The sequence below is a fragment of the Ursus maritimus genome, unplaced genomic scaffold (assembly GCF_017311325.1).
Source record: "Ursus maritimus isolate PB19 unplaced genomic scaffold, ASM1731132v1 scaffold_25, whole genome shotgun sequence".
Taxonomy (NCBI): Eukaryota; Metazoa; Chordata; class Mammalia; order Carnivora; family Ursidae; genus Ursus; species Ursus maritimus.
The window spans coordinates 25,161,285-25,186,546 of NW_024425008.1; the positions used below are offsets into that span (position 1 = coordinate 25,161,285).

Genomic DNA, 25,262 nt, shown 5'->3' on the forward strand with positions numbered 1-25,262 from the left:
GTCATGGGCCCTCTTGGGCCATGTCACTGGTCAGTGAGAGACCCCATATTTCCCTGGTCAGAGTTCTAGTTCTGATGGGGGTAGGGAGTGGTTGCTCATGACCCAGGAGAGCCAATCAACAAGACTCAGCCCTGAGAATTCTGAGAATCCTGCTAGAAACATTGAGCAAGAGATTGCTGAACCAGGATGATGTAAGCCTGGAGTTGCCAGGAACCGCCACATGGAGAAGGCCTGCTGGAAAGTGAAACCAACACACATGAACCCAGAGCTGAGTCCTGACAACAGCTGAGCACCCGGATCTAGCCGTATCTCAAACTCATGCCTTGGGCTTTTTAATGAGATGAAACAATAAATTCCCTTTCTCTTAAGTTAATTTGAAGTGGATTTCTATCACTGGAAACAAAAGTAGTCCTGATTAATACGTGGGGCAATCAAGATTCTCCAAAACATGGTCCCAGTTCAAGTTTCTCCTGTGATCTCCCACAATTCTTCAACTCATCCCTGCACTGCTTCTAGGCTCATAACCGACCACTCCTCCGATGGATTGTGTTGACATACACACGCCCCACCTACTCCGAGCAACGCTCACCTCACGCCCACACTCCAGCACTCTGTCTAAATCCTACCCATTATTCAAGGCCCAGTTCCTGTCCTGCCATCTACAAAAAGCCGTCCTGACCACCCAAACCACAGCTCTCCTCTGAGCAACTTGACTACCATTGTCCACCCCAGTCATTTGGTGCTTTTCATAACACGGCGATTTCTATAAGGTCAATGTGAGTATGTATGTTTGCTGGCTCCCCATGAAGACCAGCAGCCTTGGGTTGAACTTTTAGTGTCTTTCAGAAGGCCCGTAATGGACTAGTATTGTAGTATGCAAAACAATACCCTGGTGACTCAAATCTCTTTTTGGAAGGATCTTAAAAATAAATGAATGGTGGTGACTGCTGTGTGAAGAATCTAGAACACGAGCATTTCTTACTTCTCCATTTTGCCTAAGACCAACTGAGCATAATTCTACTGAGGGAGGCCCGCCAGGGAATCCATCACTTCACCCACACTGTGGGGCACTTTTTTCACACTGCTTTTTCCTGAGTAGCCCAGGCCACAGCTCCCAGAGCCCTTGCAGCCAATCTCCATCATTCCTTACTTCTTGAAAGGCTTTGCATAATTTCTTCATGTTTTAAGGATATTCACTTCATTCATTCATTCATTGTGTGTGTGCATGTGTCTATGTGTGTGCCTGTGTGTAGATATTTCCCAGCTTCCCTTGCTGCTGGGCACAGACATGTGGCTTAGATTTTGCCACTTAGATGCACGCCCTTGAGACCATGATTTGGACCAGGAGGACAGGCACACATCTGGTGGGTCCAACAGGTGGCCGGAACCTCAGGTTTGCCAGGTTAGAGGTGGCGGGAGCCGTGACTCCCCGCCCACCCAATCCTACGGCGTGGCTCTGGGAGGTGTGTGTAGACGTTGCGGCCTGCAGCCTGCCCCTCTGGCTTTGGTTAGAATTCTGCGAGCTTCCCAGCGTCCTCAGCTAGATCCCTTCCCGCTTGAGAGTAGCTACCGTGAACTCTGTGGTCCGCAACCGTGCACTCTAACCGATGCCGCCCCGACTGGCTTTCCGCACAGCCCGTGTATGAATCGAAGTTATGTGGCCTCCTCTGGCCGGCAGCCAGCTTCAGTTCTTCCAGAGGTCAACATCCCTGGAGCTTTTGGATTTATCTGCTATTTCACTCTTGGAAAGAAGGGAAGGGGTTGAGCAGCAAAACCAGATGGCCCTGGAAAATCTGCCCAGGTTCCTGGCATTCCGGAGGTTTTTCCTAGTCTGATTGGGGATTCTCCCGTTCACCCAAAAGGTGGCTTTTAGTTGACTAGAAGGCTTAGCTAAATAAATGTAAGATCACTTTATGTCTCCTACAGATTTGTATGACCCCGGAAATGCAAGAGTTGAAAAAAACAAAAAAAAGGGAAAAAAAAACCCCACCTCTCTCTCCCAGTGTGAGGCTGTCTCTGACTCTACTGACTGAGTTCCTCTGGTTCGGGTTCCTCTTGTTGGCTTCTGACTCAGCGAATTTTCCCCTGCTTTGGGCCTCTTGAAGACCTTTCTCAGCTCTCTCACCCTTGCTCCTGCATGGCTGCCTAAATCATATTTTCCCCCTGGAGTGCCTGGTAACTTCGCAATAAAACTCAACCATGTCTGCGAGGTCCGGGGGTCTGGGACTGGGGTTGGGCTGGTCTTCATCCTTCATAGATACCTTTTCTCTCCCTTCTGACCCGGACTCCTGAGGAAAACCTTTCCTTCCCCTGCTTCACACTCTCTACTCCAGCTAGGCCAAGAGTTCCCCAATCAGCAAGATGGGCTGCCTGTCCAATCTTCTTGGAGGGGTGCTGCTGGGGTGAGGGTAACAAGCCGTGGGGATTCCTCGATTCTTCTAGTGCAGAACCACATGCATGCATGGGGCCGCCGAAGATGCTCCACAGAAGTTCTCACCATCGCCGCGCTGGACGTTTGTTCATTCGCTAACACGTATTCCTTGGAGAAACTGTTCTGGACTGAAACCCTAGAAGAGGGCAGGCTGGGGATGGCTTGCCAGGGTCTGTCACAGATAGGCTTCTGTAGACAACTCTGGGCCAACAGCTTAAGGGGAAACAAGGTCTCAGGAGGCCCCTCCCTGCCCCCCGCTGTCTGATCATGTGACCCTCTTGGCTTCATTACAAGGACGTGCTGTTCCTCTTGGAGTGATGGCTCTATTGGGGAAGTGACTGTGTCATATCTGGGACAGGAAAAAAGCTATTTCAAGTCCTGAAGTAATCACTCAGTCAGTTAGCGCAGCCTTTTCAGGAACTGCCTGGACAGTGGAGAAAGACCCGTCCTGAGGGAGGGTAACCAGAAGCCAATGTTATATGGCAAAGGCAGACCACCCGGAAGGGAGAAGAGGGGCTGGGGTTGCCTACATCCCTCCTCCACTGAGACACATTTCTGGACAGCTATGAAGTGATGACAGGTGGGAAGCAATATACATGACCCCCAAACCGACATGCAGGGGCCTCTCCACACTTCTAGGCACAGGAAAGAATGGGAGCATCCTCATGGTCACAGTATCCTTGGGCTTCAAAAGCACGCTGAGCAACAGGATGGTACCTGAGGGCTGGGACGTTCTCTCCTGGCCCGGGTAGCATCCCCCATCTGTAATGAGAGATTTAAGACACCTCACTGGTATATTTCCTTCAGGAATCCTGGGAGTTAGACCCAAAATTTATCATTTCCTCACCACGAGGGTAGAAAGAGGGAAACACGGGTTACATTCAGAAAGCTCACAGGGGCGCCTGGGTGGCACAGTGGTTAAGCGTCTGCCTTCGGCTCAGGGCGTGATCCCGGCGTTCTAGGATCGAGCCCCACATCAGGCTCCTCCGCTATGAGCCTGCTTCTTCCTCTCCCACTCCCCCTGCTTGTGTTCCCTCTCTCACTGACTGTCTCTATCTCTGTCAAATAAATAAATAAAATCTTTAAAAAAAAAAGAAAGAAAGAAAAAAGAAAGCTCACGGACCCACATATAATGACCGGTCAGTAGAAACGAGAAGAGGGAAAAGCTTTATTTCTGGAAAGATTATCTATGTTTTCAGTGGCATGCATTTGACTGAACACTGTAGGTGTTCAACCTATATTTACTGGATGAATGGGTTCATGTTTATATGTAGAATTTTTACATTATTCCACATTCTCAATTTCCTCAAGAACAGAGGCTATATATCTGTTTGAGTCTCAGGGTGGTAGAACGATTCTGAGTCTAGATTTCACTTCTCAACCATCATTAATCTATCATGTTAATTGTCCTTATTTGCCTGATAAATAAAAAAGAGACACAATGAAAGGGAGAAGGGTGATTTACTACAAGTCTGTAGAGCTCTGGGTTTACCTCCAGGAAGCCCTGGCCTCACCCAAGGGGTGTCTACATTATCATGCAAAATCAAAGAAAAATAACATTGCTCTCAGAAATTCTAGGGCAGCTGCTATTTTAAGCATCTAGGTTGGAGATGGTAGATATTTGGCATGCTTGCTACTGCTTTGTATTCTGTACCCATGACAGACATCACTAATCAATCACTATAACCCTATACCTAGAGTCCTTCCAGGCAGCCACTACCAATCAACTAGAATTCACACAGGAAAAGAAATCGACTTGTCACCCTTGCTTTGTGATACTTTTATCACATGATGGTTTGTGATACTTTTATATCCTAAATCTATCTGGAAATTCTCAGAATACTCTTTATAATAACAGTGAACACTGAAATTACAGAATTACAGATCTGAAAGGGACCGTAGAGATCATCTAGTTTAATTACGGATACAAGATGAGCCTGGAGCATCTTATAATGCAGATTGGGACGCTGAAGTCCAGAGAGGTTAGGCAACTTGCCCAAGGTCAGAGCATTAGCTAACGCCATTAACAATGCCTTACATTTGTATAAGGCTTCAGAGATAAAACAGTCCTTTTACGTGAAACGTCTCACGTGATCCTTAATTCATTCATCCCATATTTATTGAATTCCTATGGTGTGCTATGTATGATGCTGGAGATTCGGAAATCAGCAGTTAATAAAGAAAAAAAAAAGTTTGATTTCTTCATTCCAATTAGGTAAGGAGTCTTAAAATAGCCCCCTGACCTGGGCAAGACAGACACTAATCTCAATTTTTTAGGTACTAAGGGGGATGACGGTTAAGAGAGAACATGACACTGATTAAAAAAAAAAAAAACGGTAGTTCTGGAATTCACAAGATCCCTCAAGTTGCCACTTTTGAATGAGGTCACTACTGTGTGACATGCAGGGACCAACTTTGCATCAATCATTTCTTAATCCACTCACCCCCCATTTCAGATGGCACAGGGTATGAAGAAATGTTCCTGGATCTACCTCTCTATTCAGGAAAGGAGGGTGAATTTTTCCACCTGTTTAAACCATTTCAAAGGGGCTTTTTTTCTGCAGACCTGTGACCTCTGGCCCTGTAACCCACACAGGGTGGTGAGAAGAGCACAGACATGGGAATGCAGAGTCCTGAATCCTATCCCCCCCCCACCCTTTATGGCTCGAACCAGCTAGTTCATCTTGAACAAGTCACATCTCCTCTCTAAGCCTCAGTTTCCCCATCTATAAGGGAAATTGAGCTACGAGATCTCCAAGTCTCCTTCTCCCTGACATTTGACAATCCTGCCTGCCCAAGGAAGAGATACTCAGCTGTACTTCACCTCCTCCTTTGACTAGACATTGTATGTCACAGCCGTCTCTGCAGCCCAGACCCACCCAGCGAACAGCAGGTCCAGGGAAGGTGGCGTGGTCCAGCGAAGCCCAAAGTTCCCAGGTATACTCATGAGTCCAAATGATCGCGAGGCAACCAAGTCTTCCTCCACATGTCACGGTTTCTTCCTCCTTCGCGCAAAATAATGAACTGATCAAAGGTGAAGCCTCACGTGAAAATCCTTTGAAAATACGAAGCTGCACCCATCAAGAAGGGGGGGATGAGCTGACCCAAGCAATTTTCGGAAACAGTGTTTCGACAGGAATCCGTAAAGCTAAAAACAGAAGGAACTATACAAAAACGCTGTATTCTCATGAAAAATTTCTTTCATAGGGATATGGATTAGCAATTCTGAAACTACATGCAAAGTAAGGTTGAACAAGTAAGTGTATAAATTGTAGACAGCAGGAGCCGGGTTTGGCACTGTCCGCGAAAGGAAGGGCAATGAGGAAAGGCGGAAGGCCAGGACAAGCCCAGTGGTGCCGAATTCGAGTTGGAAGTACTGGTGTGAACTCATTTTTATTTAAGGATATCTAGAGACAGGTGTCAAAATACAGATATGTGCACATATGTTGGCCACTCTACATCCAGACACTTCCTAGCTGTGTGCACTGAGAGGGCAGAGAGCAATGACCCAGTAGCAAAGAGCACACCCAGCACTCAGAACTTGGTTTCCAAAGACCATCTTCCAATAATGGAACCAGGGCTCCCTGGAGAAAGAAAGGCAAGGAAAAGACAGGTGAGCGTGCAGCACCATAGAGTGCCGGAAAGTAAGATAATGGAAAAAACAAATGGGAGCCCATGAAAAAGACACAGGAGTGCACCTGAGAGAGATCCCAATGACCCAAGCTGGAACAATTTGAGCAACGATTTAAAAAAGTATTGCATTATAACTCAGATAATAAAATAAATATCTCTGAGTCCATACTGATATAAATAAAGAAGTGAATAAATAAAGAAATCATGGAGATGAGACAAGTCTTCTGTATAGAAGAATTTCAGGGGCGCCTGGGTGGCACAGCGGTTAAGCATCTGCCTTTGGCTCAGGGCGTGATCCCAGCGTTCTGGGTTCGAGCCCCACATCAGGCTCCTCTGCTATGAGCCTGCTTCTTCCTCTCCCACTCCCCCTGCTTGTGTTCCCTCTCTTGCTGGCTGTCTCTATCTCTGTTAAATAAATAAATAAAATCTTTAAAAAAAAAAAAAAGAAGAAGAATTTCAGATTATACCTGTAGATTCTCCCCCCTCCAGGGAGTGGAGTTTCATTTCCCTCCCTTGCAGTAGGAGCTGGACTTAGTGATTCACTTCCAATCCGTAGAGTCTAGAAAGGGGAAAATGGTCATTTTACAGTGGCGAAAACTGGCAAAGCCACCTTACCCATGTGATCAAGGTTAACCTCACCACTAATTAGTCATGTTGATATCGTGTACTTCCTGATACAGCGTGAAAAGCAAGGGCACTTCACCCCTGCGGTATTCTTTCAGAAAATCCATAGCTCTGGTCTAACCATGAGAAAACTTCAGGCAAGCCTAAATCGAGGGACACTCAATAAAATACCTGAAAATGTCAAGGTCGTGAAAAAATAAGGAACAACAGAGAAACAAACCTTCACAGATCGCAGGAGGCATGGTGTGATACACTATCCTGAAACAGAGAAAGGACATGAGTGGGAAAACTGGGGGAATCCGAATAAAACCTGTAGTTTGGTTAATGGTTTTACACCAATGTTAAGTTCTCAGTAAAGTCACCCAGGGAGATGCTCTCTGTAAGGTAGGATTGTTACACCTGCATTTAGAGGTAAGGCTGGAATTCTAGAACACTAACAACAGGGTGACACAGGTGTCACAGTGGCCGGGAACCAGATATGTCACCGTGGGAAACGAATTCAAGGAGCCGATCAGGGTAAAGGGAGAGAGGCCTGGCTGAGAGCCGGCGCGGCAATGAGGATGGCGCGCGGAAAGCTGTCTGAGGCCTCCATGGGCCGGCTGATTTCTCAGTGATATTAACAGGCTTCCTGCGAGAAACCACTTCTGTTCACTCACTCAGTTCTTACCTCTAGGCAAAGTCATTCTCTGCAAAGCTGTTTCTCTGAAAGGGGCCTGGTTTGTGATCAGAGTCTATTGTCAGGGAGAGAGAAAGTTCCTTCTCCCACGCAAATGCCAGGCAGGGGATGGTGCCAAATGGTCACAGGACCCTCATTTTCTGCAACAGTGATCGCTTTGTGTAAAGGGGGCAGGATGCCAGGACCACTGCTGGGGACACTGCCTGCTGCCCAGCATTGCAGGGCCCCAAGCGTTTGGGGAATTTCAGACTGGGGCCAGGGGAAGAAAGAGAACTTCCCCACGTGATCCCCGCCATCTTCTGGGAGTCCTTGTCAGGGACATAATGGTGAGACCCAGCTCATTCCTGATGCTTAGATGCAGTGGGGACACCAGCAGCATAAGAGCAGAGCCCCTCTAGAAGGGGCAATGTTTAAAGCGAAGGCTCCTCTACAAGGGGTTACCAGAGCAGCCCAGCTTTTCAGAGAGAGGGGTTAATTCATTTAAGTGTCTAACTTTGGTAATTTGGTTTTGATAGAGATCTTGTTAAAGCTTGTCACTCACTCCCCCTGCCTGATTAAACAGAGCTTGCAAAATATAAATTAACCATTCCTGGGTAGTTGAAGGTCATTATGAGGAACATCAGTTATGCCACGGGCTGAGACACAGAAGTGCATTCAGTGTTTGGGACATTTGCTGAATGGGTGGTGATCTCAGCAATGGCCCTGAAATGTGCTTTTCTGGAAGAATCCCTGACATCAGCTTGTTTTTGCTGCAGAACAGCTCAGTGCCATATTCCCTCTTCTTCACAAAGGCAAAATAGAACATTGGCCCCAGAAGCTGCGTGATCTTGGCCAAGCGATGTCATGTCTTAGTGGCTCAGATTCTCCATCTATAAAATCAGGAATAATGTCGTGGAATCAGATTGTGCATGTTTAGAACATGCATGAGATGCATTGGGACAGTGGTAGGAACTGTGCCCACCCAGCCCATAAGGAGAGTTCTAGGTGTTCGTTATTTCTATTCCCCTCTGAAGACAAGTCCTCAGATCTGGTTTATCCCGTCTCTGGTCTCTGTCCCTTTGCGGTGTGCTCACCAACCTCCGAGAGCTGATGGGAAGCCACGCCCCTGAGACGGTCCCCTGGCTTCACGTGGCCACCAGCCTTGTGCCGATTCCAATCGATGCGGCTCACCTCCAGCCCAAGCCTTGTCTAGTAAGAAAGGGCAGAAAGAGATGTCAGGGTCCTCAGTGGACCGCAGGCCTCTTGCACCCCATCCCACGACGTCCCAGAAGGAAGCACCCTGCCAATGAGTGCTCAGGGCAGCGGCAACAGGCAGACTGGCCATTAAGTTACCGGGGCGTCTGGGAGGGGAACAGAGTCCCTGGTCTCCTTGGTGCGCTTCCACCCCAGATTGGAGGATAAGCGTTTGGCTGAGAGGGAACTAAGAAGCACCCCCCACCACCGCCCGCGAGAGCGGGAGCAGGGCCCAGAACTTCATCAGGATCTGGGGGCGCTGGGGGTGGGGGCTTGGAGCCGCTCAGAGCAGTCTTCAGTCGGGGTACTGTCTTGTCAGCTCCCATCGCCAGTTCCTCCAGAGCCCTCGAGGAAGGCACTCTGGGGCCTCGATGACCGCCTTTCCACCGCTGATATCACCCGCAGCGTTTCCAGCTGGGAGGAAGTCAGGCAGGACCGCACCCGCAGCAGCCGCGCCCTGCGCCCCAGGCCGGCCCCTGCCCCCGTCCCCGCCCCCGCCCCGGGGGCTCCACAGTCTCCCCGCGATTCACCGATTTCCCGAAACCCCAGGACCCGCTACTTCCGCAGGTCATCCCCGTGCTGCTCCCGCCCCCTAGCAGGGTCGCGGGCGGCCACAGCCAGGGAGGCCGCAGGGCGCTGGGGCGCGGTTTCTACCAGACCCTCGGCACAGGCGGGGGAGCCCTGCGCAGACCCAAGACTGGGGAGACCGGTGCCCCGCAGTACCCCTCCCACGCGAGGACCAACCCCTTCGTTCCTGCGGCCTGCTTTCTTCCTTGCCTTGGCGGATGCCACCCCGCAGACGCCACCGCCCGGCACCTGCTCGGCCCTGCCACCGCCCTGCTGGAGACTGCCCCGCCCTCGCTGCTGAGCCCTGCCCCTCAGGCCTTGGCAAAACGCTCCTTCCTTATCAATCCACGCAAACCTGCATACCTGCCCCTGCCCTCGCTCCACCGAGTGACTCACTGAAGGGCTGAGCAAGAGGCCAGGCAGGTTTGGGGGAGCCCCGCTCCTGGAAACCGCGAGGGGCAGAGGCAGTGCCCCTGACTGACACCTGGCGCGCTGCGGGTATTCGCGATTATTTTTACTCTTCTTTTTCCTTCTCAATATCAGCCTCTTTCCACCCACCTCCTTCTCTCTCTGGTCCTTTCTCCATCCCTTCTTCTGCCACTTTCTCTCTTTTGGGTGGTGGCCTCATGCCTGCCAGGGACACCCAGGAGGGCTGAGTGGCCTCTTGTCCTCCCTCCCCCGCCACAGCTTCTCCTGGCTAAATTCCCCCTAGTTTCTTCTCCACCTGGCTTGCCCGGTGTGGTCTTGTTAAGGAATTGCTACCTGAAATGCACTTCTCACGGTCATAGCGTTTTCTGGCAGACACGGCCCCGAAGTCTTCAAAATGCCCCCTTATGAATTCATGTTCATTTTGTTGGGTGTGATAATGAGAAGGCAGTTGTATTTTTAAGTCTTTATCTATTAGAAATATATTATTTGAAGTATTGGCAGACGAAATGCTGCCAGGGGAGAGGAGCGGGCTGGCGGGGGCGTGGCCAGGAGGGAATGACCTCCCGCTGAAGTTTCCTGGGAGTCACTGATGGGCGCCTGAGGGTTTATTATACCCCACTGTCTACTTTCTCCATAGTAGAAAGTTAAAAATAGTGCTCTGGCAATCAAAAAGAGAGAGAAATGAGTAAATAAACAAAGATTGTCAGAACGTTAATAATTATTGAAGCTAGGTGATGAATACACGTGGGTTCTTTGTATTATTTTCTCTGTTTTTTTAATATACTTAAAAGCTCCTATGGTAAAAAAAAAAAAAAAAAAGATAAAAAATTTAAAAGATGTCACCTTAGGGGCACCTGGGTGGCTCAGTCGGTTAAGCATCTGCCTTCGGCTCAGGTCCTGATCCCGGGATTGAGTCCTGCCTTGGGCTCCCTGCTCAGTGGGAAGCCTGTTTCTTCGTCTCCCTCTGCCTGTGGCTCCACCTGCTTGTGCTCTTCCTCTCTCTGTCAAATAAATAAAATCCTAAAAAAAAAAAAAAAAAAAGATGTCACCTTATCATGGACTCTTCAACTGTGCAAATCTCCTGCACGTAGCATGCACTGCCTGCATGTTGGTGACAGGTGTTTTGTCAAAGGCTCCAAGTGCTACTACTCTCTTCTCTCTCAGACAAGCACACTGAAATGCTCTAGAAAATGCTCCAAGGACTTTCTTGGCTGGACAGTGCTGCTTTTATATCTCTGTGCCTTTGCACATGCTGTTCCCTCCATGTAAACTGCCCTTCCATGATCCACGCAGCCCTGGTCCCTCTTCCATCAGACTTTCTCGGCTTTGTGCCCCCACTGAACCTTGTACTTGCCTCTGTGTCATACCATTCACCTTGAATTCCAATATTTGTTTGTATGCCTGGCCCCCAGCTTACACTAGATTCTTAGCTACTCAAGAGCTACTCAACATTCCATCGTCATGACTTCAAATACCATCTATGTATTCAAGACTCCCAAGTTGATATCACGAGCCAGACTCTCCTAAGCATCAGAGCCATAGATGCAGATCCCAATGCCCCCTGAACTCCTCCCCTTAGATGTTCTAGACCCCTAAAATTCCATGAATCCCAAACGGAACATGTCTTTCCCCTAAACTTATTCCTCCTGTTATTTTTAGCAGGTGAACAGATCCACTCTCCAGCCAGTGGCTAAACCCACACACCTGAGCTTCACCCTGCACCTTGCCTGTCCTCGCCCCCACTGTGGATTCCACATCCTACATAATTGTTGCATGTGCCCACCTCCGCCACCCTCACAGACCCTTCCTTACTTGGGGCATCATCTCTCACCTGGTCAATGCAACAGCTTCCTAACTGTCCTCTACTCATGCCGCCTCCATCCAGTCTCCACAGAAAGCCCGATCTTCCTAAGATAATCTTTCCAAAATGCCAATATAATTCTATTATGCCCTAGTAAAATTCTTCTCTGCCTCCTTAAAGTCCAAATTCCTCATCATGTAACATGACTTGCAAGGCCCTTAAGGGCTGGTCTCAGCTTATTCCCCTGCAATTTCCCTCCCCACCCCTGCCCACCAGATCCCCATACACACACACACAATAGGCCCTGCCCCTCAGAACAATGGGCAGTTTCCCAAGGGGTTATCCTCTCTCTGTGTGGCCCAGGCAGCCTCCTTCAGCAAATACTACCCTTGCTCCCCTACTCTTCTAGCCCTGCAGCAAGTCCATGCAGCCATGTGACTAGTTCTGGCCAATGGGTTGGGAGCAGAAGTGAGGCGCTCACTCCTGGGCTAAAGTAACTCACCTCCAGTGCACCTCCCTGCTCTCTCTCCTTGTCTTCCTGGCCCTATGTTGACATGATGGAGTCTTGAGATGGAGGTATCCTGGATCACTGAGATTCCCCTCCCCCATGGAGACCAGTTGCTCTGAACTCCAATCCAATTTTGCTTGAGTGAGAAGCTTTCCTTGCGTTAAGTGACTTGGAGTTTGTGAGGTTTTCTCGTCCTGCAGTATCATCTACGGTACCCCCTCCAGTTCTTTCCACATGCTCTCCCCTCTGCCCGCAAGGATTTTCCGTACTGGCTCTCTACCACTCCCCTCCACACCTGGCCAACTTCTATTTTTCTATCAGGCTTAGCTTAATTGTCCCTTCCTCCTGGACTTCCAAGTCTCGGTATAGGACTCTTACTAAGAACTTGCTTCCCACCCTATGAAATGGCACTTTGCACCGTAGATGTTATAACTAGCCCTTTATTTGCGTCTTGCTCCCCGCAGGTCAGCGAAACTGGGCCCACGCCTGTCTCAGCCACAGCTCTCTCCCCAGCACCTGCCGCAGGGCCTGCGTGTAGGATATCGAGCCGATATTCACCCAGTAGTAAACTTGGTATTCATGGGACCTAGTCCATAGTTCAATAAATATTTGTTAATGAATGAATGAGTGACTTTGCAACTCCTAAAATCAAACAAGCAAAAAAAAAAAAAGTTCTACAAAGCAGCCCAGTACTCATGAACAGCCACGAACTATGCAACTGTCCTCGCAGAAAACCATAGACAAATTAGCACAGCCCCTCCTCAGGGCTGCCCTACACCAAAGGTCAACTACCTTATTTTATGAGCCTTTAGTCCCTCTCCTAGTAGTAAACTGTTGGAAATAACAGAGGCACTGGGAGGGTGGAAAGTTCCCCTTTTCGGTGACTTATACTCAGCTGGGGAAACTAAGCACAAATGTGGTCTACAGCCAGGTCCTTCCTCGGCCCCTCCCTCACTTCCTTCTTGTTTAACTTTTCCTCCAGTTACCTACGGGGATGGGGACGGGACAGGGACAGGGACGGCAGAAGCACTTGCTCCCAGCTTTAACACAGAAGCTATGTAAACAAGGGAAGCATCTTAAGCTCCTGTGCCATTTAAGGCCACAGCTGTCCCGCAAAGCCACAGGCACTGCTGTCAGGTGGCTGGGAGGGCCAAGAAGGGGGGCTGAGGGGCCCCTCTCCTTAGCTGTCAGATGCCTGCAGTGGCGCTCGGGCCCTTCAGCTCCTCCATTTGTCATTCTCAGCAGAGCCAAGAGCTCCGGTCTCTGGGGACCTGGACAGGCTGCTGCAATTTTTCCCGAGGGTTTCGGCTCAATCTGGGTGAAACCTTGAGAAATCAGCAGGGAAAGAGCCATCAATCAGATGCAATTCAAGGCAGCAAAGATTTATTGGGCATGCACATACATGAGTCCTTGGAAGGAATACTGAAGAAGTCTATGTCCCAGATGGTGCCCTCAAGGGTCTGGGCCCCGTGAAAAAAAACCAGAGGGAAGCATGTGAGAAGAGAAAAAAAAAAAAAAAAGAAAGCCAAGAGGACAGTACAAGGCGGTGTATAATCAAGGGCTCTAGTATGCGGTTCGGGCTTTACGAGGATCAAAAATGCAAAGAACATTGCGACCAGGAGAAAGCAAGGAGGTCCTCACTGTAATAGTTGATGTCGGATGCTTGCTCTGCACCAAACAACACATATATTAGCATTTAGTCTTTACAGACCTCGTGAGATTGGCTCAGAGAGGCTCGATAGCTTGTCCAAGGTGACAAAACTGGCGAATGGCAGAAGCAGGGTTCTAGCTCGTGGCTCACCTCAGAGCCCATCCAGACCCCCTCATCTATATGGCCTCATAAAGGGTGTTGTTTATTATGACTGAGACCTTGAGCTCACACCTTCACACACACTGTTTTTCATCGTCACACTACCCCGGGGAGGGAGTATTACCGCTCCCAGCTGACACTGGGCAAAGCTGAGGCTCAGAAAAGTTAATGTGCCAGGGGGAAGGGGGAGAACTAGGAGACCCCCTAATTGCAGTAGCATTCAAGCTAATTCAGATAACTTGTGCATTTTCATTTTCCCCTGCCACTGATTTTTATTTGGGCCACAAAGATTTTAGAGACACAGATGTGCTATTTTAGGAGTTGGACACATTGAGACACTGTAGATCACCTGTTTTTCAAAGACAAATTGATAAGCAGTCTTTTCACAGCTCGGCATTTCCCTAGGAAGTAAGCACAGCCTCGTGGGGACTCACTACTGACCAAGGTCGTATCCCCACCAGCTCCACATTGGCTAATATCGCCTTGAAGCATCATGGGTGAACTTTTTAAAAGCAAGCTTTGTGTTCTGTGCTTTTGCAGTTTCTTCACATTTTCCAACTGCCATCAACCTTTGTTAATCATTTCAAACGCCCCTATATCCCAGGCACAGTGCTGACCTTGCCTTCCACATGAATCCCAATTTGTGGAGGAGAAACCGAGGGTCAGGGAGGCTGTTTCTTGCTCCAGATCATAGCGCTATCAGTTGCAGACCTAGATTTCCTGCCTGCAAGACTGGAGCCTGTTTTTCCATCATTCTCAGTGAAAACTCTCACCTGAGTAGGCAATAAGTTGCTTCTTAAATCCATTTTTGAAAAACTTTTAAACCTGTAAATGGGCACTTTGTTCACACAAAAATACAGAAACATGTATTTGTCCATCTCATTGGTGACTTTTGCAACTTTCGACAAGTAACATAATCTCTCTGGCCCCAAGCTTCTCAGCTCTAGAACATGAGGAAGGCAGCTTCTGTATCATAGGACCGTTCTGAGGACTAAGTGAGACAGTGTATATAAAACACCTAACATATTGGCATGTGGTCAGCATTCGATAAATGATATTTATTAGCAGTGGCAATATTTATTTCTTGCCTACTGTTTTCCAAGCCTTATGCTGGGTATTATAAAATGGCATATATAATAATCTGCATCCTATGTGAAAAATGCCTGTATAAATATAATACATATACATATATATGCCTTTATATATGAACGATTGGAGTATACTGAAAACAGTCTGGAGTGATATAAACCAAAAGTATTAACAATGATTATAGGAGGCTTTCATTTCCTTCTGCATCTTTATATTTAATTTCCCCAATTTTTCTATAAAAACCATGGACAGATTACTTTTGTCATCAAAATAAAGAAAATCTTGGGAAATCCATTTGAAATGCATTTCATTTTGGAATGAGAGGAATGTTTTATTTCAAAGAAGCAATAAAAGTTTAAAACCTTTTAAAAGGTGCACTAGCTTAATAGCCCCAGGAGGGAAGAAGGAGCTTTTCCTAGCAAAGCTGAGCAAACCCAGCTGACTTCACAGGCGTTTGCTGTGACACCTGGTTCTAGAACAAGGACCTCGGGACTGGAAAGGGAAGACTTGTCTGCAGCAACCTCTCATCTGGCGGCTCAGATCTCGTTTGTCGTTGTTCGGAGGCCAAGCCCCACTAGGACTCAGAGCCCTCCTGCATTTCCTTACGCCTTCACCGTGACATAGGCATCCTTCCCGAGCAGAGACCCCACACTGATGCAGGTGCAGCGGTAAGGGGCTGCCCCCAGCTCTCCCCACCTGGGAAGGCAGATCCAGCTGCGAAGCAAGGACCCACCTGGGCCGGCTAGACAGCAGTGTCCATGGACAGAAGGGGCGGCATCTGGGGAGGAGAACGAAGAGAAGAGGAAGTGGCAGAGCAGCGCTTGGGGGAAGGGCAGAGTGCTGCTGCTTCCCAAGGAATTTCCCATCCAGTCCTCCATGGACTCAGGGGGTCGCTGGGAAGTCCGTCTTGCAGAGGAAGGGGTCTCGGGAAGTTAAGAGCCTTGCTCCAGTCCCACGGCTAGTGTGAGGAGAGAAGCTACCCTGTGTGCATCTGTGTGCTTTATTTCAGACGGCCCCAAAGCAAATGTTGCAGGAGGGGTGAGGACCGTGGCAAATCGGAGAGCTGAGCTAAAACAGGGCCAGCTTTTCAGCTCCTGGGGCTGTGCTGTGCCTGAATGCAGGCCCACGGTGGCCAGGTCTTCTGACTGTCTTGTGAAATGTCTCCACTCCTGAATGTTGGATTCATCTTCAATGTAAAACCAGACGAAGGCATCTACGGGTCAGCCAGACCTACCCCCCACCCCCAGGCTGAGTGTGACCCACCAACCTGAGCCCTGGGCCTCAGGGGTGGCCTGGGTCAGAGTCGGGCTGCCCAGCCCGTCCAGCGGTGCCTCTGATGCATGCTGCCCGGAAGTGGCATGGATTTCAGGCTCCTCTGGAGAAGAGCTGACACCTCCCATTGAGCTGGGGAGGTAACCCCAGAGAAAGAAGAAAAGATACACAGGTTTTCAGATGACAGGTCCAAGAAGAACATGGCCTAGGTCCAAATTAGACAGGAGAGCCGAGAGCTGGATCAGTATCCCATTCTGTCTGACTGCAGACCCTTCATTCTGGTAGGCTGAGTCCGTCAGCAGACACTGCTTCAGGGAGGACTGTACCTCCACTTACACCGAGCTAGACCCTGGGGATAAAGTCAGGAACAGGAAAGAAAAGATCCTGCTCCAAGAGTTTACCAGGGAGAGAGATGGCAGAAAATCACCAAGTGCATACTCACTCGGGGCAGAAAGGCCCAGGAAGAAAAGCTAAGCAGGTAAGGAGGCCAGGCACAGGGACCGAAGGCCACACCAGTCACGAAGGCCTCTCTGACCGGGTGAGATTTGGACAGAGACCTAACTTGACGGACAAGCCATGTGGATTTCTGGGGAAGAGCAGGTCAGGAAGAGTCGGTGCAAAGGCCTTGAGGCAAGAGGGCACATGGTGCAGGAGGAGCCAGGAGTCCGTGTGCCTGGAGCGGAAAGGAGCGTAGGGGCAGAGAGGGTCAGAAGAGGTAAGCCGAGGTGAGCAGGGAGGAGAGAGGAGTGGGGTCCGCTATGTAGGACCATGTTGGCCATTGTCAGGACAGGTTCTAGGGATGAGACAATAATGAAATCTGCCTTCAGCCCTCAAGGGGCTTACAGCTTGACCCCAGGACCACTGTATCCCACTCCCATCCGCTTGTATGTACTTGTCGTCCTGAATTCTCCTCACGCCCCCTTAGGTCTCAGAGCCATCTGGCTGCAGATGGGACACTGCAGGGAGCCCACCCAGCACTGGGCCCGTCTCTGGATCTGGACAGAGAAGCAGAAAGAAGGGAAAGCTGTGCTGGCTGCCAGCTATGTGTGGGTTAAATACCCACCTCCACTTCACAGGCTGACACAGAGGACGAGAATCATTGCCTCACCGTTAGGACCCAGAAGTATTTTTGCATTAGCATGTTCATGCAACGGGTATGGATTGAGTGACTCCTGAGCACTGAGTCCTGATTAGTACTTGAGTACCCGCACGTGAACAAGATGGCCCTCCTCACCACAGAGCCCACAGTGCCGAGGGGGTACAGACGAGCCAGCACGCCCCTCAAGCACAGCAGGTAAGTTCTAGGATGGGGGCAGAACAGCAGACTCTGGGCAGTGGTGTGCTGGCGAATGTTTAACAACGGACTCTCCAGAAAACTTTGTGCGTGTTTATGAATGTTACCGCTGTAAAGGATAGATAGCATGTAATTCACAAATCATAACATATACAGTGATCTTCATTATAAATTCCATGCAACCTATTGATTTTCACAGAATACTTCTGTTGGTTTTGCTAATATTTGGACCTAGAGCCAGTCTAGCATTGGACTTGATGAGCAAGTGTGGTCCCAACAGGATATTTGCTGATATTCTTGTTTACGTTCATAAAAAAGACAAAAGTGAGATAAAAATGTATGTTGCAACTTCACTTATTTGTCAGTGACGTGAACACCTTCTTTGCAGAACTGGATAGTAGTTTGTAAATACCAAATGAATATTTCCTTGATTTTTTGTGCTATTCACAATGCAGTGGCTACAAGTTTCACACTTTTAAGTTTAATCTGCGTTTTCTCCATCACTTCCTTAAATTTAGACAATCGACACAACAGTAAATTAATCCCCGACTTATAGTATTTGCTGATTTTCAGGGTGTAAACATACAAACAAAAGCTGATTTCAAGCTCTCCGCGTGCTATGGTCTGAATATTTGTGTCCCCCCCCCCCAAAAAAAATCATATGTCGAAATCCAAAGCAATGGTATTAGGACATGGGGCCTTTGGGAGGTGGTTAGGCCATGACGGTGGATCCTTCAAGAATGGGATTAGTGTCCTCACAAAAGAGGCTCCAGAGGGATCCCTGCCCCCTCTACCACGTGAGGACATGGAAGAAAGAAGGCACTGGCTGTAACCCAGGAAGAGGGCCCTCACCAAAAGACAAGCAGGCTGGTGCCTTGATCTTGGACTTGCCGTCTTCAGAACTGTGAGAAATACATTTCTGTTGTTTATCAACTACCCAGTCTGTGGTGTTTTGTTATAATAGCCCTAAGACGAAGACACAGCGTAATCCCACGGAAGGAAGATTTGGCGGTACACAGTAGCCTATAAAATATAGAGTGTTTTCACCATAGGGGTCCAAGAGATCTAACTTCAAGAGCACAGGGAATATGTACTAAAGTACTTAGGAAATGATGACTTTCTAGTATTTGTTACCATACCTGAATTTTTAATAATGGCCGAGTTTAACAATCAGCCTGCAAAACTCCTGAAAATTGAACAATCCGTTCTTGCGAAGCCCCCTGGTGAAGCGCTAGCCTAAACCGTAGGGAGTCAGGCCTGTTGAGATCAACGGGGTATGGCCTAGCGAGGCCAAGTGGGACCCCGCGTCCAAGCAAAGGAAATCCGTACAAGGAGGTGCGGAATATATTAGCTCAGCAGCTGAGCAGGGAGAATATTATTCGGAAAGAGTAATTCCTTCTTCAAGAAAAGGTATTGGATCGGGGCAAAAACTGCACCTCTAAGTCCAGGGTGTGGGGCCCTGAGGCTTTAAAGGAAGGGGGAAAAGGGTGCATGATGGAGGGAGGAGCTGAGGCTCTGGGGCATCCAGGTGGAGAGGAAGGTTGCCCCCCCTCCCCGGCAAGGAAGGGGGAGCTGAGTTGAGTGTGGTCACAGCACAAGGGGACCTCCCCTACACAGTCGCCTCCCACAGACTTCAGGAAAAGCCACACTACAAAGAGGCAAGACACTGGAAGAATTTAATTTCTCGTGAAAAATGCAGTGAGAAGGCCGTGATTTGTGTTGGGCTCCGAAGTGAGGGAGCACGGGGGATCCCAAGCACTGAAAATGGTTCCTCCCCCAGAGGTGTGAGGTGGGAAGGGGGAGAAAGCTTGAGCCCATGGAAGTCGGGGTGACAGAGACAGACCCTGCCGTGTGCCGCCCAAGACTGCAGGAACTTTATTCCTACCCGCAGTTCTGGGCCTCTTTGCCTCGCTTCTGCGGTCACTCCCGGTGGGCGGCACCCAGCAAGTGACCCAGACCTGGCAGAGCCCCACATCAGAGTCAGGCTAATGACCTTGCTGAGCAGGCCTTGAACCCAAAGAGCCTGCCCCAGACCCCAGAGGCCGTGGCGTGACAGGACTCAGGCAAAGCTTCTCTGAGGAGACCGCAACACCTGTCCCTTGGCTAACGATGACCTCTAATGGGCCCCAGGGGCCCCAGAGCGGGGACAGCAAGGATTTTCCCCCAGCTGTAGAATGTCCTTTTCTGGGTCTTGAAATTCACCCTGTGGTGACACAGCCAGCTCCGGGTGGTGACTAACCCGGGTTTGAGGTGAGTCTTTCCATGATGGGGCAATGAAGCTTCGGAAAAAGCCCCCTGCTGCAGGGGTTTTCCTTCTCCTGTGTGCAGTTGGCTCATCCTGAAGTCACAGAACCCTTACCTTCCTCTTCCCCATTTTCTGAAGCCCACACAGAGCCTGTTCCTGTGGGAAAAGGAGAGGGGCAGCTCCTGCAAACTCCAGAATCCAGCTCTTTATCACCCCGCTCTGCCGCCCTGAGTGCCTGCCCGCCTGCTGCCTCCCAGGCCTGTCGCCATTACATGTTCCCGTCTCCCGGGAGCCCACGGTCCAGTGGGTGGAGGACAGACAAACTGACGGTTGCAATGCAACATGGCATGCGTCCTAACAGAGATCAGCCCAGGGCCCTGGCAGAGAGAGGGGTGGCTGGAGATTGGGACAGATGAGGAAGGGCTGCCCAGAGCTGGTGGCAGGGGAGTCTAGAATTAGACACTGAGTTGAGGAGAAGCAGGGACAGGACAGATGGAACAGCATGTGCAAAGACATGAGCAAAGAAGGTGCATTCAGGCTCCTATGAGTGGATGTTGGTGTGGCGGGCTCTATTCTTGTTTACATTTCCACACCCTGATGAACTCAGGCAGGGCGATGGGACTTCCTTGGCCACTGAAATTTGAGCAGAAGTGACACCCATTCATTTCCAGACAGAAATGCATGGTTCGAGAGCCAGTGTCCTCTTTCTCTACCCCTGCAATCGTGGAAACGCCTGTCAACATAGAGCTTCTCCCAGCCTGGATCCCTAAGTGACTGCAATGAATAGAGCCCCCTGCTGGTCTGAATGGCCGTGTACCATGAGCAAGAGATGAACCCAAGGGCTCATTTGTTACTGCAGCACAACCTAGCCTGTTCCTCACTGGTACCATTGGCCTGGCTCCAGAGGGCTCATACTGGGGGGTGTCAGGACACGACCCCGCATATGCGTGCAGCCAGCCCGATCCCCTATTCTTCTTCCTCCAGATCTCAGACAGCAGCACAGGCTGTACGTGAGTGGATTTGAATCCTAGCTTTGTCATTTACTAGTTCTGAGAGTTTGGGAAGTGTAGTTAAATCCTTTGAGCCTAAGTTTATCCATCTATAAATTGAGAATAATAGAAATAATATTACCTCTTCCACAGGGCTGCTGTGTTTCCTGAGTCAATCAGTGCTGGATCGTCCCGCTCCCCACTTGTGACCCTTTCACAGCCTGGTGCCGGTCACAAGGGTACTTATTTAAAATGCAAACTCCTCGCCCCCACCTGCTGCGTCTGAATCCCTGCAGGTGAGGCCCGGAAACCTGGGCTTTCAGCAAGCCCTCCACGCGGTGTTTTTGCAGGTTAGAGTTCAGGAACCACTGCCCTTAAAGTTTTGATAGTCAAAACCTCTGTCCTCAGGAGGGATCATCTCTTGGAGGCTGGCTTGGTCTGAAGCCAAGAATCTTCGGCCTGCTGCCCATCAGGTGGCTACAGAGCCCCGGACAAAAGCCAGAGGCTTAAAAGCTCCGTATTACTTAGAGATCAGGTAAACTTACTTGGAGCCAGCTCAGTCTGTACAACTCCAGCATTAATCAGCCCTCCGCAGCCGGCCTCGATCTGCGCTGAGCTTTTTACGAGGTGTTCTTCTCCGAGGGAGAACCTTCAGCAATGCACCTCTTCCCTACCCCTGCCCACCCCAGCCTGGCCTAGGGAGGCTGACCTCCGGGGGATGTGGTACCAGTCCCTTTGCCTGCGGGACCAGGCTGATTCTTAAGAGAATCAGATGAGATTGAGACCAGGAAGAAGGATGCAAAACTAGACCCTGGTAAAGTGGCCTCTGGAGTGACAGAGCTGCCCACCTGTACGAGTGCCCAGACCAGATCCAGCCGCCCTCCCTGCCAGCAGCTTCCTCCCACCACGTACCACTGTCATATGGCTCTCTTCCTAACCATTGCTCCAAAATCACACCTATGCTCAAGAACACGCCGTGGCTCCCTATGGCTTCCTGCCCGTGGAATCAGGTGTTAACTTCTCGCCCTGGCTTCAGACCCTCCCAAGTCACACGGCACCGTGCCTTTCCAGTCCTTTCTCCCACTACTTTCCCAACCTACTAAGTTCTCTCTCCCCTCCCTTGCCACTGTCACCCACCTGGGAAGGGAGCTCAGACCGACCACCCGTAGCAGCACCCTGTCCTAGGGTGGCGCATCCGTTCCCTGATGCCAGGTACAGAAGCCTGGACTCTTGGGGCGCCTGGGTGGCACAGTCCTTAAGCGTCTGCCTTCGGCTCAGGGCGTGATCCCGGTGCTCTGGGATTGAGCCCCACATCAGGCTCCTCCGCTATGAGCCTGCTTCTTCCTCTCCCACTCCCCCTGCTTGTGTTCCCTCTCTCGCTGGCTGCCTCTCTCTGTCAAATAAATAAATAAAATCTTAAAAAAAAAAAAAAAAGAAGAAAAAGAAGAAGGCTGGACTCTTGCCTCGAGGAAGGTCAGACCTGCGTACCGTCTGTGCTCCAGAGCTCTCCACGGGACCAGGCAGAGGTTATACTTCAGTGGAACCTCATCTCTGTGTGACCTCTTCCCTTCTCCCAGCCTGTTTTTCTCACTTCCCCAGACTCTGGCTCCAGACAGAACCCCCTCACGAATCACTTGCACAAGAATTTATGTGTTGGGCTTTGCTTCCAGGAAGCCTGAGCTACGACTCCCATGTCATTCGGGAAGTTACCTGGAGGCAAGGCTAGCCTCTGACTATACTTCCAGGCGGCCTCTACCAGAGGCCACAGAACAGAAAGGCTCACGGGCCAAGTGAAGATGCTTGAATCGTGGCATTTATTTAGTCAGCCTAGAACCCACACTGGAAAGAAGCAAGGCAAAGAGACAGGACGGGTGAACACATGGAGGGTAAGTGCCAGCAGATGGAAGATCACCCGACCGGAACCCTGGCTCACACCACACTCTACATCTTGTTCTCTTGCCGCCCCAGCCGCGCTCTCTCCTGCTGCTGTGGCTACAGGGGTCAGCGCGGAGGGGAAGCCAGGGGGGCCACCTGGAGGCGGCGCCTCAAGTTAACACACAAACTGCCTCTATTGGGAAGACTCAGGGCCAAATACACCTGTTCACACGGCAGCACCCCAGTGACTATGCTGAGCAGCTGTGGGTGTTATCTGTGTTTCTCAGGGCATCACCACCGAGTGGCCAACGTGGGAATGACGTTGCTTCAGTTTAGAGAAGACATGATCCACGCCTTATAGATATTTAAGGTTCACTTGGTCTCACTCCTTGTCTGTAAGTAACGTTCTCATTTGATCTATATTCAACCCGTAGATATTCTATTTATTCTATCTGTGTCTAAAAAAATCTCATAAGCTACTTGCTTCTATACTTAATTTCTCTCCTTTTCTAAAGCAAAATTGAATATTCATAAATAACACGCCAAACAAGACAGTTCCCTTTTCCTGAGTTACCATCTCCTGCCCACTGGTCTGCAGAGCTTTGTGTCACCCTGAATATAAAACCACATCCTTCAGTAACAGGACTAGAACTCGACTCAGGTTTTGAGCACTGGTCTGTCTGGTTCTAAATCCATTGTGCTCGGTAGTGTGCTGTTTGGCAACATGGCTTATCTCCCCTGCACATGGTAGGGCCCTGTTCTCCCTCTCTCTCTCTCTCTCTCTCTCTCTCTCACACACACACACAGTGCTTGCCCATGGTGGGCCCTTGAATGATGCTCTGGGGTTCAGTTGAATCCATTAGCATTTTAAAGAGAGCACAGCCAGTTTGCTTTCCTGCGTCACCATCACTTGGCTTAAAAAGCCAGAGGACAGAAACGAACTTCCCCCTCCAGCAAAGCCATGAGCAGGGCATGTGCTAAATCCTGGTTTTCATTTGCCAGATTCAGCCTGTGAATACCAGTGCCCTGATGGCTCTCCAGATTCAAGAAAGCAAACTCCTGCCCCCATGCGACTATAAAACCGGGAGCCTCCATCCCTTTCCAACTGGTCCACCCATTGCAGCACTAAAAGCTGAGCTTTTATATGTGAAAAGTACTTGCCAGATTCCCAGAATAGCAGTGGCAGGAAATTGAATAACAAGGTAAAAGTGTAACCCTGTACTGCACCCTTAACATTGGAGGGGAGAGGGTGGGACAGTCCATTAAGAAATAAGAATCTTACTGTTGGCCACTCAAGCTCAGACACAGAGCTCTACTTGAGGTTCAAGTCACCAGTTCCAATCCAGAACTGGAGACAAGGACTTGAGAAGGATTCCCCTACTCCACCGAACAACCCTTCAGCTTCACAAAAGGTGTGAGGTCTTCATTCTGGCCATTCTGTGCTGCCCTGTACGGTCCCACTTCCCCAGTTAGTAGGAAAACCTCTCCCCTTTACACTCTTTCTCTTCTTTTCTCTACCACTTAGGATGTTTTTGGATGAAGATGAGGGGTGAGGATAACAGCTAACATTTATTGAGTCATAGGTTGGGTTCCTGACAAGAAACTCAGAGACCAGCATGCACGATGTGTTGTTTGGATCAACGTCCACAGAAAGGGAGGAGAAAGAAGCAGAATTGGGCAGAAGGAGAAATTGAGATGAGATGGAAGCCCAACAAAGACCTCCATCAGCCCCAGGGAGAGTTCCAGAACCAGTGTGACTTTTCAGAGTTGTCCTGAGTTGAATCAAGGGGTCCAGCCCTTATAGTTCCTCATAGGTCAGTTGTGGGATGTAGCCTGTCCCCAGAAAGAGGTCCTGGCCTTGGGGCAACATGGTCATCTTCCCCTGGGGCAAAGCTTGTAAAGGACTGCCCATGACTGGGAGAAATAAGGCATTCCCAAAGTGTGGGCTGGGTGGACATCAGAGCCCCCCCCCCAACAAGCACATATCTCATGCCCAGTCTTGTCCTACACCCTTCATGTTCTCTCATTTAATCCTCACAACAATCCTATGAGGTAGGCACTAGAACTATCTCCTTTTTGTGGGTGGAAAACCGATGCACAGAGAGGTTTAATAACTTGCCTGATATCACACAGCCACAGAGTGGTGGAGCCAGGATTTAAACCCAGGCAGACTGCCTCTGGTGCTCGTCTGCCCACAACTCCTCCCATGCTAGTAAAAGAAAAGCCAACAAAAACTGGACAGGGATTTTTTTCCCGAACATGTAGAACAATGTCTACCACATAATAAGCACTCAAAATATTTTGAATGAATGAATGAATTGGTTCACAAAGGGAAAAATCCAACACTATGTGTTTCAAGCACAACTGGGAGTCTGGCTCCACTTCTCTGCCCTCTGCCCTCTTCCATGTGCTGGCTTCATCCCCAGGATGGCTTCCATGAAGGTCACAAGATGGACCCAGGGCTACCTGTGTCTACACCGGGAGGGAAGAGAACTTTACTTCAATGTCCATCAGAAGACTCTAGTGTCACACTTTGCACTCCACAATCTGAACTGATCACAGAGGCAAAAGGATTGAGATGATGCTGATTGTTAGGACAGCCAGGAACCCCCTTGACATCCCATCCAAACCCAGAAGGCAAATATGAGTGCTGGTAGGAAGTGGGGAGAAGACGAATGGATATTGAGTAGGTAATAATGAACAACCACTGATCCTTCATCCCATGGGCCCCAAGCCCTCGGAACACTTTGTTCCTCTCCCCAGGGTCTAGCTGCACTTTCTCCTCA

At 49.6% G+C, this 25,262-nt stretch overlaps 1 protein-coding gene across 1 annotated transcript; it reads right to left on the bottom strand.

The window, feature by feature from the left end:
• Positions 1 to 5,805: 5,805 nt before the first annotated feature.
• On the bottom strand, positions 5,806 to 11,463 carry LOC103670997. Its single transcript, XM_040641255.1, has 5 exons — positions 11,406 to 11,463; positions 9,375 to 9,787; positions 8,442 to 8,552; positions 6,532 to 6,623; positions 5,806 to 6,015 (listed from the first exon to the last, which is right to left on the bottom strand). Exons 1-5 carry the CDS (start codon positions 11,461 to 11,463, stop codon positions 5,904 to 5,906), a joined length of 786 nt encoding a protein of 261 aa, XP_040497189.1. The 3' UTR covers positions 5,806 to 5,903.
• Positions 11,464 to 25,262: the final 13,799 nt, after the last annotated feature.